The sequence below is a fragment of the Mercenaria mercenaria genome, chromosome 13, assembly GCF_021730395.1.
Source record: "Mercenaria mercenaria strain notata chromosome 13, MADL_Memer_1, whole genome shotgun sequence".
NCBI classification, from domain to species: Eukaryota; Metazoa; Mollusca; class Bivalvia; order Venerida; family Veneridae; genus Mercenaria; species Mercenaria mercenaria.
In genome coordinates, this window is record NC_069373.1 from 3,220,705 (window position 1) to 3,238,358 (window position 17,654).

General features: G+C 36.7%; 1 protein-coding gene across 1 annotated transcript in view; it reads left to right on the plus strand.

Annotated features, from left to right (window-relative positions):
• Nucleotides 1–563: 563 nt before the first annotated feature.
• Nucleotides 564–17,654, plus strand: part of LOC123530133 (uncharacterized) — a 70,744-nt gene continuing 53,653 nt past the window's right edge. The window contains exons 1-2 of the mRNA XM_045310852.2: nucleotides 564–669; nucleotides 11,633–11,767. Of these exons, the coding sequence (XP_045166787.2) occupies nucleotides 630–669; nucleotides 11,633–11,767 (175 nt within the window). The 5' untranslated portion in view covers nucleotides 564–629. The remainder of the gene's footprint in view (nucleotides 670–11,632; nucleotides 11,768–17,654) is intronic.

Consider the following 17,654-nt stretch of genomic DNA (forward strand, 5'->3'; position numbering starts at 1 on the left):
AAGAGAAAAAATAAAAATTAAAAAAGCAAAACTACAAATACAGTGATACATCTACAAGCAGTTGGACATATTTCTGGTTAAATCAATTGATTTCTGCTTAGCCTAAACAAGCCGGTATACATAATTATGCAGTTGCTCTCTAAGTACTTTTCAGTTTGTCAGACTGCCCTACCGTTATGCCATCAAAATTGTTGTGACTAAGTTTTAGATTTTTATTTTTAAGATTTTTAAGTTTTCTTGTTGAAATGAAATTTAAATGCCAATTTAGGCATAGGACCAGGATAGTGGCCTTAATATACATACATACATGTATGCTTTGTTATATTTTCTCTGAAAACATGTCTTTATTTCATTTTAAAACGTAGTTTGTTAGGGGACTTCTTCGTGTTTCCATGAAAAGCGCCGAATTGATTTTAGCAATAGAGTTTCCTTTTCATCTTGATTTGTAAATGAGATATTCAAAGCTTTCTAAAGTAACGAGTTTAAATATTTAATATTTCCGCTATTTCTAAAAGCTTATCACGTCAGGTAGTCATAGCTACCAGTAAATCCAGTGCCAGCACCAGACATTTTCTGTAGACACTGGAACGTTTCAGGACGACGGAATTGTCACTGTTACAGAGGACAAAATGTTTTCCGCTGTCTGGATAACATTTATTCTTACATACGGTAAGAACTTTTGTCACTTCACAGTTGAAAATGCATGTAAATGACTAAAGATTTGATAAGTTTAGCTTAATTTTACAATTATATCGCACAGTTTTTGACCGACAGAATACTGACTTTCCTACGAGGGTTTTTGTCCAATAGAAATCTTAACTGGTTGTTCACAATATTCAATTTTCATATTTTTTCAGCACTAAATAGCAGATATTTTAATGTATATTTCATCTATTTAAGAAGTTGTCATTAACATAAGATTGTGTCACGTTTTTAAATAGAATGTTTGTTTTTTCTTTCTACAAATTATACGGTGCCACAATGTGTGAATTTCGGTGATTTATTGCAAAAAACTGCACAACCATTTAAAGTTGCTCTCGATGTGTTTCGTTGCTAAAAACGCGAAATGACCAAATTAGCCATGGCCATGAATTTTTTTTTCTCGAAAGTACCAAACGCTGAGATTTCATTCCATTTTTTTCTTTTCTTTTTTCTCTCCTTTCATGAAATATAAACTCACTTGTCTTTATTACAGTAACGATTCAAATGCGGAAGAGCATTAGTGCGCTAGGTTATTAACTTAGTATCTTGCCTCCTTATTCTCAAAATATGAACGTATGTTTGTCTGTCAAATGTCAAAAAAAAGTTTATGAATGACTCTACTAGTATTATGGCCACTTCCTCAAACTTCTGGGCTTGGACTCTTTAATAGTAAAATATACATCTTCCTACACATCCAAAGACAGTACTTGTAGGTACTAGAAGTTCAAATTATTAAATACCACAGCGTGTAGACACCTCTTAATCTTAAAAATTAAAATTATACCAAAATTCATATTTGAAAGTACGAACAATTTCTTATTAGTATCCTTGTTAACATAATTTAACATGTTTGTGTATATCCAGTGATTGTGTCTTACGTTTAAAATAATTTCCTTTTTTCTTTTTTTTTCTTTCAGTAATTTTAAAATATTAAATTCATTCGGTGAGGTTGTGCTTCATTTAAATGCGTTTTAAAAACTCAAATATTTTAATGAAACATGTTCATGGGATATCTTTAATGTAGCGGATAGAACTTTCCACTTAATTTCCCGTTTTTTTATAGGTCAAAATTCGCTTAATTCATTCGCTTTGTTTTCCCCTTTCTCTTACATGAAAGTAATTCTGATTTTCAGGGCATTTGGCATAGTTCTAATGGGCTGTCCTTCAATACCCACCACCTGCTAGTGACCGTGAAAAACATTCTGAGCTATTGTGTTTTCGCAAATTCATCTCGTAATTTTGTTCATACCTTTATTCTGCTAAACTTTATTTCAGTTTACATGTATTTTAACAGTTAAATAGTGTGTTACCATGAAAGCACAAAGTAAAGACGGACAGCTTTCACACGTAAAACAAGACATTTTTAGAAAACAGGGTCAACGAAAGAATACAATAAATCTTAAAGTTCATTTCGTAATATACAAAAATATTACACAACATATGTAAAGCATTTTCAATGTACACTGTCATTGTGATTGTATTTTATAAACCCAGTGATGAGTAACAATATATTTTGTTGTACTTATATATACTGTAATCCTTATCTATGTTTATTGATGAGATTTAATTGTACAGCTCATATGACTGTTTTTGGTACTAATCCCCAATGATAACAAGATTCCCGCCGAAACGCGAGGACGATTCTATTTCATGACAACCGATGAAATAACAATTCATAATGTTTGCACATTTCCTGTCAAGTAAATATTAGTATTTCTTTCATTTTAAATATCCTCTGATTATATGGCAACATGGCCCAGTCGGGTACAATGCAGGTAACAATTGGATATATGCAAATCGTTTTGTGGGTTTGAATCCTCTTGAAGGTGTTTTTCAGATTTTTTTCTATTCGTTTTTATTTTTGTTCCTGTATTTTTGTTTCTTTCCTTGATGGTTTGTATTTGTATGTATGTCTTTATATAACACAACACTACGTTTATTATTTGCATGGCTTAAATGCATGCATTTAATCAATATCATCGTTGATATAATGCTAAACCTTTCTGATCTGCCATATCGGCTCAAGATACTTCTCTGTCGTGTTGGAACAGAGTTCATGAAGGAATCTAAATGTTTATGCGAAAGTGAAATAAAAATTAAATGTCGATGCTGAGTTTCGAACCCACACGGCAAAAGATCTGTTGAACATGGACTGTATGCTTTACCACTGAGCTAATTTGCAATTGGTACAAAATCTAGAAATATTTAGATTGTAACATGTTAGAAAAATGTTGAATTCCCTATGTTGCATTTTAATCTATTTATAGTCATGTTTGTAAATATCAAGTTATCGTTGGGGCATAGCACAACCACAACTGAAGTAAAAATTATGTCCAGTCTATATACGATTTCTGCAAACTAGTTAAAAAAATAATCGGGAAAAAAAAAGGTTTGAAAATTTAGTTCTGATGACATGTAATAACACACTTATTACATGGCTTATTATAATTTGCCAGATCTTTCTAGTAACACAACAACAAACACGTTCGTAGGCGCTTTACATACAAAGGCAAAATTCATCCTTTATCGGTACGGATACAGAGCGAACTGACAAGAGAGACCTGGTATTGGAGAGCTCTAAGGTCCAGCTAAGTTAGACTTACTCTTTACGAATACACAAACTGGTTCTTTACTAGTCCCGTGGAGTAAGTAGGACTGCTACAATCAGTACTACCTTTTGTTGAGCTGGGAGACACTCATGAGACTCTTTTAATTTCAATTGCCTGGATTGGTAATCGCACCCTGGACCTCTGGTATAGCAACTACAACACCGGTCACGGACCTCGGAATTGACAGTCAAGCGTGTAAGCACAGGAATTCTGGCCTCAAACCTCGGAATTAGCAGCGAAACGTATAACTACTGAAAAACCGACCTCGCACCTCGAAATTGATCGTTAAACTTGTAACTGCAGGAACATTGGCTTCGGACTTCGAAATTGACAGTCAAAACTGTACCCACTGTAACACGAGCCTCGGCGGACCTCGGGATTGACAGTCAAACGTGTAACCACTGGAATTCATGCCTCGATTCTCGGAATTAACAGTTAAACATGTAACTACTGAAACACTGACCTCGGACCTCGGGATTGACGGCTAAACATGTAAATACTGGAACACTGGCTTTTGACCTCGGAATCAACAGTTAAACGTGCAACTAATGAAACACCGGCCTCGGTCCTCGGGATTGACAGTTAAACGTGTAACTAATGAAACACCGGCCTTGGTCCTCGGGATTGACAGTTAAACTTGTAACTAATGAAACACCGGCCTCTGCCCTCGTGATTTACAGTTAAACGTATAACTAATGTTACACCGGCCTCGGCCCTTCGGATTGACAGTTTAACGTATAACGTAGGAAAAACACCGGCCTCGGCCCTCGGGACTGACAGTTAAACGTGTAACTACTGGAACACCAGCTTCAGACCTCAGGATTGACAGTAAGATGTGTAAACCTCGGACCTTGAGATTAACAGTCAAGCAAATATTCATTGGAATACCGGTCTCGTGCCTCGGGATTGACAGTCAAGCGTATAAATACTGGAATACCGGCCTCGGACCTCAGAAATCGATAGTCAATAGTGTAATTGCTGTAATACAGGACAAGGACCTCGGGATTGACAGTAAAGTTTGTTATCACTGGAACACAGACCTTGGGCCTCGAGCTAGATAGTCAACGGTGTATTAGTTGGAATACCAGCAACGGACCTCGGAAATCGGCAGTCTATAATGTAACTACTTGAATACCTGCATCGGACCTCGGAAATTGACAGTCAATAGTGTAAACACTTAAACACCGGCCTTGAACCTCAGAACAGTCAAGCTTATTGCCACCGGAACCACGGCCTCGCACCTAAAGATTGGCAGTCAAACGTGTTACCTGTTGAACACCAATTTCGCACCTAAAGATTGGGAGTCAAGCGAGTTACCTTTTGACCACTGGCCTCGGATCTCGAAATGGACATGCAATAGTTTAACTACTGAAACACCGGCCTCTGACCTCGGGACTCACAGTCAAGCGTGCAACCACTAGACTACGGCCTCCGATTTCGGAATCGACAGTCAAGGGTGTAACCACGGGAACACCGGTCTCAGATGTAAGAGTTTACAGTCAAGCGTGTAACCACTGGAACGTCGGCTTTTAGTCACGGGATCGACAGCCAACCGTGTAACCACCAGAACACCTGTATTTACTTTCGGAAATTGACAGTCAATAATGCAAACATTGAAACACCGGCCTTGACTTAATGATTGATAGCCAAGTTGTAGCCACTGGCTAAACCACCCCAGACCTCAGGATTGGCGGTCAAGCGTATTACATGCTGAACACCGGCCTCGGACCTTGTAATTGACAGTCTATAGTGTAACCACTGAGATACCGGCCTCGGGCCTCGGGACTGACAGTCAAGCGTGTTATCACTGTCAATAGTATAGCCTCAGGATCGACAGTCAACGATGTATCCACTGGAATACTTGCACTGGACCTCGGAAATCGACGGTCAATAGTGTAACTACTTTAACACCTGCATGGGACCTCGATAATTATAGTCAGTAGTGTATACACTTGAACACTGGCCTTTAACCTCAGAACAGTCAAGCTTGTAGCCACTGGAACAACGCACCTCGATTGGCAGTCAAGCGTGTTACCTCTTGAACACCGGCCTCGGACCTAGATTGGAAATCAAGCGTGCTGACTCTTGAAAACCGGCCTCGGATCTCGAAATGTAAGTCAATAGTATAGCCATTGGAACACAGGCCTCTGGCTTCGGGATTCACAGTCAAGCATGCAACCTCTTGAACACCGGCCTTGGATATCGAATGGCAGTCAAGCGTGTTACCTGTTGAACACCGACCTCAGACATCGATTTGAATTCAAGCGTGTTAACTCTTGTACACCTGTCTTGGATCTCAAAATGGACAGTCAATTGTATAGCCATTGGAACGCCGGCCTCTTGCATTGGGATTCACAGTCAAGCGTGCAACCTCCTGAACACCGGCCTCGGACCCCGAATGGCGTGTTACCTGTTGAACACCGGCCTCAGACCCGAATAGCAGTCAAGCTTGTTACCTGTTGAACACCTGCCTCAGACCTCGATTTGCAGTCAAGCGTGTTATCTATTGAACACCGGCCTCGGACCTCGAAATGGACAGTCAATAGTATAACCACTGGAACACCGGCCTCGGACCTCGGAAATTGACAGTCAAGCGTGCAACCTTTTGACTCAAGCCTCGGACCTCGGAATTGACAGTCAAGGGTGTAACCATGGGAACACCGGCCTCGAACCTCAGAATTTACTGTCAAGCGTGTGATCACGGGAACTCTGGCCTCGGACCGCGGAATTGACAGTCAAACGTGTAATCACTGTAACACTGACCTCGGATCTGAGAATTTACAGTCACGCTTGTAGCCATTGGAGCTCTGGCCTTAATAGTTTCAAAATTAATAAATGCATATGATATACTGTGGTACATCACGTATGGTAAGTCCAAAATGTATTCTGGTGTATAATTTGAGAAGGTTAAAATAATGTGCGTCAGAATCCGTATGTATTATCAAATATCACAGTACTACTATGCCCCAACGATAACTTGATATTTACAAACATGACTATAAATAAAATAGATTAAAATGGAACATAGAGAATTCAACATTTTCTAACATGTTACAATCCAAATATTTCTAGATTTTGTACCAATTGCAAATTAGCTCAGTGGTAAAGCATACAGTCCATGTTAAACAGATCTTTTGCCGTGTGGGTTCGAAACTACGGTGGCATAGAGGGGACATAGGAAATATTTTATTTATCACGTGCGCACGTGATAACTATCACGTTCGCACGTGGTAGCTAACACGTTCCAAGGGCGTAGGAGCTGGGGCGGCAGGGGCGGCGCTCGCCGCCCCAATATTTCGAGAAGCGGCGAAATGCCGAACTCGTAAATTTTTGAAAAGGCTAGAAAATATAATTGAAAATAAATACAGCGGTCTTCCATTTATCATGAAGTGCATCGGCGACTGATATGTACACAGAATCTTGTCATATCGCTGACACCTTCCTAGATCACCTTGGTGACAGGGTATTGTACAAAATCGATAATCCGCAACGACCAAGGTCATTCAACCCTCAATGGTTCAAAGAAAACAGTGAATTGCGTTTTACCTTTATAATGCCATTTAATGACTAAAATGCTATAAGGATTGGATTACCCCTTTAAGTCAGGGTCTTGTGCTCGATCCCCTACTTAGACATTACTGGTTTTACCCTGGCAAGACATTGTCCTATCTAACATCGTACCGCCATTACAGTGTTTAAACATAGTAAACTGTAAATAGGGGTGAAAACTCGAAAAAAAACGAGTAAGTTCAACAGATACTGAGCAGTCCAAGAAGTCACCAGAATGCACCATTTACTCTAGCTATATGCAAAATTTTCCCGGGACCACCCCGGACCCCGTTCATAGGAGGGGGACACCCCCTCCCAAACCCACCCCCTCCGCCGCCCCAATGCTGAAATCGTCCCTACGCCCCTGCGTTCGCACGTGATAGCTATCACGTTCGCATAGGAAATATTTTATTTATCACGTTCGCACGCGATAGCTATCACGTTCGCATTGGAAATATTTTAATTATCACGTGCGCACGTGTTAGCTAACACGTGCGAACGTGACAGCTAACATCTGCGAACGTGATAGTTATCAAGTGCACACGTGTTAATTAGCACGTTCGCACGTGTTAGCTCACACGTGCGCACGTGATAAATAAAATATTTCCTATGTCCCCTCTGTGCCACCGTAACTATGTGACAACACAACAGACAAGTATCTTAAGCCGATATGGCAGATCAAAAAAGTTTAGCATTATATCAAAGATGATATTGACTAAATGCATGCATTTAAGCCATGCAAATAATTAACATACTGTTGCGTTATATAATGGCATATATACAAATACAAACCATCAAAGAAAGAAACAAAAATACGGGAACAAAAATGAAAAAGAAAAGAAAAAAAACATAAAAAGACAAAAACTGAAAAAACCCTCACGAAGATTCGAACCCATAAAATGATTTGTTTATATTCAATCTTTATCTGCGTTTAACCCGACTGAGCTATGTTTCCATATTATCATAGTATATTTAAGATGAAAGAAATACTAATATTTACTTAGAAGGTAAAGTGTAAGCATTATGGATTGGTATTTCATCGGTTATCATGAAATAGAATCGTTCTCGCGTTTCGGCGGGAATCTTATCATTGGGGATATTATGTAAACGACAGCATGTTTATATTATCGTTTGATTGTTATGGTTCTCATGCATCGTTGAACTAAAAAAGGTTTTCAATAATAGAAGTTAAATGCATACTGTAATGTTATACAAAATATATTCTGTATTGAAATGTTTTAATGAAAAAAAGAATCATAATTACAAACATGTTATCGTTTGAGCTATCGTGTGGGATTTTATATCCGGATATTTGTTTTGTAATACAAACATTGGTAATGTACTTGCAATTTTTGACTATTCTAAATATCATCTGACTAGAAAATACCTATGTTTTCATTATTTTACTGAAAGATGTATTGTCATAGTTTATATCCAGACAATATTTGCAAAAGTTTAAAATTTATATTTCAATGAGGGTTGTTAAAAAACAGCCATTTGCGATGCACCTTTAATTAAAGATAAAGAACTACTTCTGTAGCTGGTGGTGCTGCTAGCATGATTTTATCATTGAATATATAAAACAAATTAATTTGTCGCAGAAGCCTAATATTGAATTGTCGACAGGTTAAATTCAAATCTGCATACAATCGGTGGAGTATATGTCGCGGTATTTTAGGATTACATGTTGAATGTTTGTACGGGGCAATCAGTGAGCATTCTCTTTAGCTACCGTCACCTAAACGTGTTTTCAAAATGTTTTATAATTAATATCTTTCATTGTGCAATTATAAACATTTCTTGTGATGTGAAGATATAAACACTCCCAATTCTGCCCGCAAAATACTGGATCACTCGTGTGTCCCTGATAATTAGCGTTTAACATGACTTTTCCTAGCCATCGCTTCAGCTCACCTCGGTCTCTCCTGAACACATTGCATCGGATTTTAAATATAAAATGATAAAATATTTAACGTGCGTGAGGATATATAAGATACAATTTATGATGGGAATCTATCCAGATCGCCTTTTCTGTTATCTAATCAGTTGATAAAACCTGAACTTCTGCCTTTAACTAAATACGCCATACCACCTAGGTATTTGTATTTCTCAAAGAGGCAGTGTTGCAGCTTTTAATGGGTTTAACGTAGCCCCGACACAATTATAGGTTATTGGTAACTTTCCAGCTTTGATGGTGAAGGAATACCCCAGGTGCCTCTCCGTGCATTTCTTTAACACGGGTGGGTACCTAAGTAGAACTACCGACCTTCCGTAAGCCAGCTAGATGTAATCAACACCCCGAGTAAGGTTCAAACTCACAACGGTGAGAGGCAAGTGATTCTTAGTCAGCGACCTTAACCACTTGACCATGGAAACCCTTCGTGTCAAAGCTAAAGGAATAAGATGCCTAACTATGTAAGAGGATTCAGATGAAAAGTATTGTCAATCAATTCATAATGAAAATAAGTTTAAAAATCGGGTCAATTTTGAAAAACAAAATGTTATAACAATGGTAGTTTGAAACATTTAACAAAATTGCTAATCTTGTAGACTGCAAGTTTAGTGTTTATGGCGCCATAAGCAGTTTATTAGTTCCCTACTGGTTAAAAAACCGATTTCGGGGACTATATAGGCCCGTCCGTCCGTCTATCCCTTGCTTGCATTTGCATACTTATGTGGCTATAGGAACAATAATTTATTGTACTTTTTCTTTGATGTCATTCATTCCGTAGACTTTTATGTGACTTTTTTTTCTTTTACGTGTCTAAAAGAACAATAGAAAGAGCAAGAGGGTAGCCACATAAATACCCATACGTAGGAATGTCCGTCATTTCGTCCGTGCGTCCGTCCATCCGCAATTTCGTGTCCGATTTATAACTCTGTCATTTATCAAGTGTTTTGATATTACTTGGCACAGATGTTCCCCATAATATATCTTCCAATGATGAGACGACGTGTCATGCGCAAAATCCAGTCCGCTAGCTTAAAGACCACACTTGGAGGTCAGAGGTCAACAGGGCTTTTTTCCTGTCCGGTCTGTAACTCAATAACCCATTAAAAATTTTTAATATTACTTGGCACAAATGTACTACATGATAAAACAATGTGTCGTGTACAACTTTCAGACCCGTAGTTAAAAGTTCAAGGTCACACTTGGTAGTTAAATGTCAATACGTCCGTTCCTGACCTCGGTCATTTATCAAGGGATTGCAATATTACTTTGCATAAATGTTCGTTATAATCAGACGACGTGCCATGCGCAATACCCAGGCCCTAGCTTAAAGGTGTCAAGGTCTCACTTGGAGATCAAAGGTCAATAGGGTATTTTTCCTGTCTGGTCCATAGCTTTGTCATGTAAATTGGGTTTTAAATATTACTTTGCACAAATATTTCCCTGGATGAGGCCACGTGACAAAAGCAAAACTCGGACACCTAGCTCAAACGTCACGGGAGGTCGAAGGTCAAGAGAATTTTCTTCCTGTCCGATCTGCAACTCAACAGTCCATAAGGGATTTTAATATTACTTTACTTAAATGCTCCCTATAACAAGATGATGTGTCATGCGCAACATTGAGACACCAATCTTAGACATCAAGGTTACACTTAGAGGCCAAAGGTCAATAGGGCTTTTTTACTGTCCGGTCCATAACTCTGTCATCCACAAAGGGATTTTTATATTACTTGATAAAAATGTTTCTTATAATATGACAACTTGTCTTGTGGAACCGTGATCCATATCCCTATCTCAAAGGTCAAGGTCACAGTCAGAGGACGAAGGTCAATAGTTTTTCTTGCCTTTCTGGTCCATAACTTTGTCATCCATTAAGGGATTGTAACACTACTTGATACAAAAGTTCCCAGTAATGAAATAATATGTTATGCGCATTACCTAGACGCCTAGCAAGGGCCAAGGTCACATTTGAAGGTAAAAAATCAACAATCAATTATCAATCAGATCTTGTAAAATATTTTAATATAAGCTCATGTATTATATGGACCCAATAAAATGTGTTTATGTATTTTCTTCGGAATAATTTCCCTTTAATATGATGATATCTTACATTTCCTCTCGTATGTTTCCACCAATTTCAAAATGTAATGTGCTCAAAATGGAAATTCAATAGTTTTTCATATTAATTGATGTTATATGCAATCAACAACTGGAGATATTTACATATTCAACTTTTAATCCAAACATTGTGTTAAACATATTGTATATGTAGTACAGTATTGTTTTATATCATTGACAGATATTAGATTATTATATTATACTGCAGTAGAGAAAATTACATGAGTTGCCTTTCAGTTGTGGACTTTGTATAACATGGCGGTACTTCTTTCCCTTGTTTATTTAGTAAGGAAATGCCTTTTAAAATACATTTAATTGAGGTTATGACGCAGGAGAGTCTCCTAACTTTTAGGCGACAAAAGAGAAATCAGAGAGTATATTGCATTTAAATCAAATAGAACTTTTATGCTGTGATTGGCACATAATGGAGTCTATTTATTAAAAACACTGAACTGTTTACAACTTACATATCTCTGTTCTGCCAATTTTGGAATTCTTTCAATGCCTTGGATAACGACCTAACAGCAGAATGAACATATCAGCATTGTTTTCTTTTCCTTCTTTTAAAACTGATTTTCAAATACACTTCTTACTCTATTTCATTGATAAATAGCCAAACGTTAGGGAAAATTTGTTATACTAAAAAATAGAACATTCTAGACGATTTAAAATAGTTTTGACAAAGTATCTTGCTATTTTTCAGGATCGGTATTGTCGTTGCCACACCTCGACCTAACCGTTGACTTCCCCTTGGCTGAGAATAATAACGATGATATTTTACTTGGATCGAAAACTTCACACAAAGCTGTACTTAACTTTCAAAATGAAACATTGGAAGGTAGGTTAGATCAATGTTTGTATAGCTTTTTGAATTTAACATTTCTTGTGAATGATAGGGTAGATTAAACTCTCCTACAATGGTATGGCCTGTGAATGGTAAATCAGAGAAGCAACATAATTTCTTAATTGTATAAACAGTGAATGGTTGGTCCAATTCAACAATTCTTTTATGATACGGCATATCAGTGGAATTTTAAAGTAAACACTGTAAGTGACCTTGAAATGACAGGTTAGAGTTAAAACTTCCATTGCACGACCTGTGAAAATTTAAAAATGAACACTTCTTTCATTGTATCGTCTGTCCATGATGGTAAGAGTAAACACTTCTTTCATTGTATCGTCTGTCAATGATGGTAAGAGAGAGTAAACACTTCTTTCATAGTATCGTCTGTCCATGATGGTAAGAGAGAGTAAACACTTCTTTCATTGTATCGTCTGTCCATGATGGTAAGAGAGAGTAAACACTTCTTTCATTGTATCGTCTGTCCATGATGGTAAGAGAGAGTAAACACTTCTTTCATTGTATCGTCTGTCCATGATGGTAAGAGAGAGTAAACACTTCTTCCATTGTATCGTCTGTCCATGATGGTAAGAGGGAGTAAACACTTCTTTCATTGTATCGTCTGTCCATGATGGTAAGAGAGAGTAAACACTTCTTTCATTGTATCGTCTGTCAGTGATGGTAAGAGAGAGTAAACACTTCTTTCATTGTAAGCTTGTGTGATAGGTCAGATTAAACACTTCCACGATTTTGTCACCTGTGATTGGTAATTCAAATTAAACACTCCATTCTTTGATTGAATCGTCTGTGAGTGGATATTCAAATTAAACACGTATTTTGTAGAACATGTGAATGGTAGGTCAGAGTGAACACTTCACTGACCAGTGTATTATATGTCAAGGTAACTACTTTGATTGTAGGGGCTGTGAATGGTAGGGAAAAGTAGATAATTCTTTTAAGTACGATCTGTTAATGGTAGGTAAGCAATAAAATATTTACATTATATATCCTGTCACAGATTTTAAACTATTTACTTGTACCGCCAATGAAGGTAGGTTGAAGTGAACACTTCTTTGATTGTATGACCTGTGAAGAGTTAGTCAGATTAAAAACTTACTTTGATTGTATGGCCTGTGAATGGTTAGTCAGATTAAATAGTCACATTGATTGTATGGCCTGTGAATGGTTAGTCAGATTAAATAGTTACATTGATTGTATGGGCTGTGAATGGTTAGTCAGATTAAATACTTACTTTGATTGTATGGCCTGTGAATGGTTAGTCAGATTAAATACTTACTTTGATTGTATGGCCTGTGAATGGTTAGTCAGATTAAATACTTACTTCGATTGTATGGCCTGTGAATGGTTAGTCAGATTAAATACTTACTTTGATTGTATGGCCTGTGAATAGTAGGTCAAATTAAACACTTCTGTGATCGTATGGCCTGTGAACGAATGATCAGAAAAAAATAATTATTTGATTGTACGACCTGTGTAACGTGTTCCGAGCGGTCTATTATTTAAAAGTTGCTTTACGCAACTTTACATATAAAAGTATATATGAATTTTTCTTATGGCTTCCTGCCTATTGATTCTGTACAAATGATTCGTAAATGATGAGGTATTTCAAAAACAATCAATTGATTGTATGGCCTGTGAATGGTTAGTCAGATTAAATAGTTACATTGATTGTATGGGCTGTGAATGGTTAGTCAGATTAAATACTTACTTTGATTGTATGGCCTGTGAATGGTTAGTCAGATTAAATACTTACTTTGATTGTATGGCCTGTGAATGGTTAGTCAGATTAAATACTTACTTCGATTGTATGGCCTGTGAATGGTTAGTCAGATTAAATACTTACATTGATTTTATGGTCTGTGAATGGTTAGTCAGATTAAATACTTACTTTGATTGTATGGCCTGTGAATAGTAGGTCAAATTAAACACTTCTGTGATCGTATGGCCTGTGAACGAATGATCAGAAAAAAATAATTATTTGATTGTACGACCTGTGTAACGTGTTCCGAGCGGTCTATTATTTAAAAGTTGCTTTACGCAACTTTACATATAAAAGTATATATGAATTTTTCTTATGGCTTCCTGCCTATTGATTCTGTACAAATGATTCGTAAATGATGAGGTATTTCAAAAACAATCAGCTTAAATTATCAGTTATATCATATAAAACATACACAAAACTATAGCAATGGTAGCTTGACTTTTCTTATAACTTAAGCTTTCAGCTTATTTTAACACTATGATCATATAGAAATATCTGATGCATCTACCTTTAACTGCAACCCGATACTTTCCTATAGTCCAATAACTATCCCAATAGCTATGACGCGAGGGGTCAGTTAGACTAATGAGATATGTTACTGGTAGGGATATATAACAAAGTTCCAGCTATTTGTATATACAATGTCTTCAGCCTTATAATACTTAAATCTATTTCAACTCAACTGCGACCTGGTTTTTTAAGGTATTAGGCCCCTAACAGTAATGTTTAAAAAAAATGGCATTTGCTTGGTATATTCTTACATTTGACCGTACTTCGCACTTTGTTGCACATTTTTAAAAACTTTTACCGTGCCGTTTTTTATAAATTTTGTGTAAATTATGGCATTTCCTCAAGCTCAAATAGAGACAAATTTCAAAGTTGCGGCCTTTATCCAAAACGTTTGCAGAGAATTCATTATACCATTATTTTTTATGAAAGAATCATCAAACTATTGGTAAACAATTATAAAACTAAAACATAAAAGTGTCAGTATCATTTTATAAAGGGTGCCTCAAGTAAAAAGATTTGATGAGACATAATTCTATCTCCAACATTGAAAAATTGAGGTCGAATCCTGCGGGTCTGTTTTGAGTTTTGCTCACTTTATTCGGGCAGAAGTAAAACCTACCTACATTTCTTCCACAATATGTAATCTAAAGAATGAAGGCAAAATAGAGAACTTTTACAGCACGTAACTCAGTATTTTTAAAGATATCTAACTCTACCCCTTCTATTTCAGAGGTAAATTCACTTTGAACAGCAAGAAATCGCTTATCAAATGAATATTTTCCACTTTTTTACAATAAATCAATAACAAAATAGAGAAAAGTGGTCTTGAAAGAAGTAAAAACTTACTAGAAAAAAAGAAAAATAAGGAAAAAAATTTTTGGTCCCAATGGGGCTTGAACCTACGCCCCCCTGAAAATTGCAGTCAAAGTAGGTTTATGGTAGAAATTAAAAAAGGAGATACTCTATTATGGGCCTAATACCTTAACAGTAATATGTTACCATATCTTTGAAAGCTAGCTTTCTAGAGATGATGGAGGTTTATTAATGCCCAGTCAACTTCAAAGTCCTAGTATCTTTCAGTGGTCTGATCAAAATATGACGAATCTCTGTATTTATGGCAGCTGAGCGGATCATTCATGCATGACTTAAATTTCATCGGCTGATCAATTATTTCTGATTCTATTGAACGCTCCCTACTTAAAACATCAATCAAGCGCCCAGTGACCAAACGTACGTGAAACGTATTTCATAACCAAACTTTCATCAACTGATTTACATGGATCGAAATTACATCTCTAAGGTAAAAGTTTAATCATATTTTGATTGATTAAGATAAATGGCATACTTACTTTAGGTGTAAGAAGACGAATATCAGCTATTAAAAATACTGACGTATAAATGGCGTTTGTAAAACAAAGGGGAGTAACTCACACTATTCTGAGTATACCGTTACACCTGTAAATGATAGGATAGAGAAAACACTCTTGAGTTGTATGGGCTGTGAATTGACGGTCAGTGTAAACGCTTACTTTATTGTATGACCAGTGAATGGTAGGATTAAGTGAACGCCTTTTGCTTGTAAAGCCTCTGACTGGTAAGTCAGATTGTACACTTTTTTGATTATATGTGGGTGGTTTGTCAGATTTAACACTACTTTGATTTTACATGCAGAAATTTAGTGTAAATACGTCTTTGATTGTATAACTTGTGAAAGATAGGTCCAGATAAAATATTTATTTGATTATATGGACCGTGACAGGTAGGACTGAGTAAACCCTTTTTCGATTGTATGGCCTGTAAGTGGTAGATCAATTTATACACTTCTTTGATTGTATTGCCTGTAAATGATAGGTCGCTTTATACACTTCTTTGATTTATGGCCACTGAATGTTAGAGTGATCGCTTCTTTGATTCCATGGCTAGGGAATGGTTGGCCAAATTAAACACGTTTCAGATTTCATGTTTTTTGAATGATTAAAGTTGTCACATCTTTCTTTGTTTATCTTGTGCTTGGTAGGTCAAATTAAATAATGCTTGAAAGTATGGTTTGTCAATTAGTCTCGGATTTTTAAAGTGGAATTATGCACATTTTTAAAGTACAAATCCAGCTGAAATAGATGTTTGTGCAAAATGTGTGGAGGAAATTACCTAACTCTTCCTGTTACCAGTACGAAATAGTAAGTTTCTAAATATGACTTTCCTTATTTTGACTTGGGCAGTCTTTTTAAGAAAAGTCAAACTGTACGCATGAGTTTCTTCCCTTCAACTTCAGAAATTTCTACCTATAGGTTAGGGAGATCACTGCGTAGAAGATTGAAGAAGGACTTTTTAGTTAATTTGTCCGATTTCTTTATTTCTAAAACATCAACTTCAAATACTTAAGCGGCATTATCCTTAGTTTGATACATTTAAATGAACAGCAACCGAAAATTGCTTTTATAAAACATTCACCGAAAACACACTGTGCAGTACGATGCGCAAAAGACCTGTAAATGGTAGGTCAATATAAAGATTTCTTTTAATGTATACCCTGTGAAGTAGACTAAAGTAAAAACTACTTTGGTTGTATAGCATGTGAATGGTAATTCAGCTTATGTGGATGGTAGGTCAGAGGAAACACTTCATTGGCTCATGACAAGTGCATTGGATGACAAAGTAAACAATTCTTTGATAGGCGGGCCTAAGAACGGCAGGTCAGGTTAAGCAATTCTTTCAATGTATAACTGTGCATTGTAGGTCAGAGTAAACATTTGTTAGATTGTTTGAACTGTGATTGGTAGGTCAGATTAGCCATCTAATAGATTTGATTTTATCACCTGTGAATGATGCTTCAAGATTAACACTTCTTTGATTGTATCGAAAGTGAAAACTAGGCCACATTGAGTACAAAAGTCTGAATAAACCCTTATGTGAGTATGTTGTCTGTAAAAGATAGGAAAGAGTAAACACTTGATAGAACGACATATCCTTTCCACAGCCTTAACGTACTTAAACGTATTAGCGTCTGATGGCCCTTTCACGCTTCCGTAGAAACAACATTTATTACACGAAACTTATTTTGAAAATATTTCTGAAATGTCTAGGTCTGTAGCTCTCAAATACGGTTATATCTTACATCTGGGGCATATACTTACACTCTCAGACAACATCAAAAATGACATTTTGAGCGATTTGATGTAGTTTCAAAATTATCAATGTACCCTTGGTCCGTTACGGACCCCTGTGGGATTTGTGTTTATCAAGAGCTCAAATATTTTTTCATAGATTAAAAGCTGACATGCTGTACTAAAGCCCATGTAATTTCAATTCGTAATAAAGTGCTGAAAATTGGCTCCCCAATAGCAAAATAAAAAAAAAAAAAGAAGTCCACGCGCATACATTTAAACGGAGTGACCCCTGCGCGTGACCCCTGACTATCTACGAATCTAAATGCAGCTTTCGTTTTCAAGTTTAACATTTCTACTTTCATTTTATTTACTTCTGGAAATAGCTGAAGGTCGTGTGACGTCATTTACTGTGTTGTCAAAAACATACATATGCCTGGCGAGATTGCATAAATATGTGCTGGCCGTCCAAAGGATATATACTTTA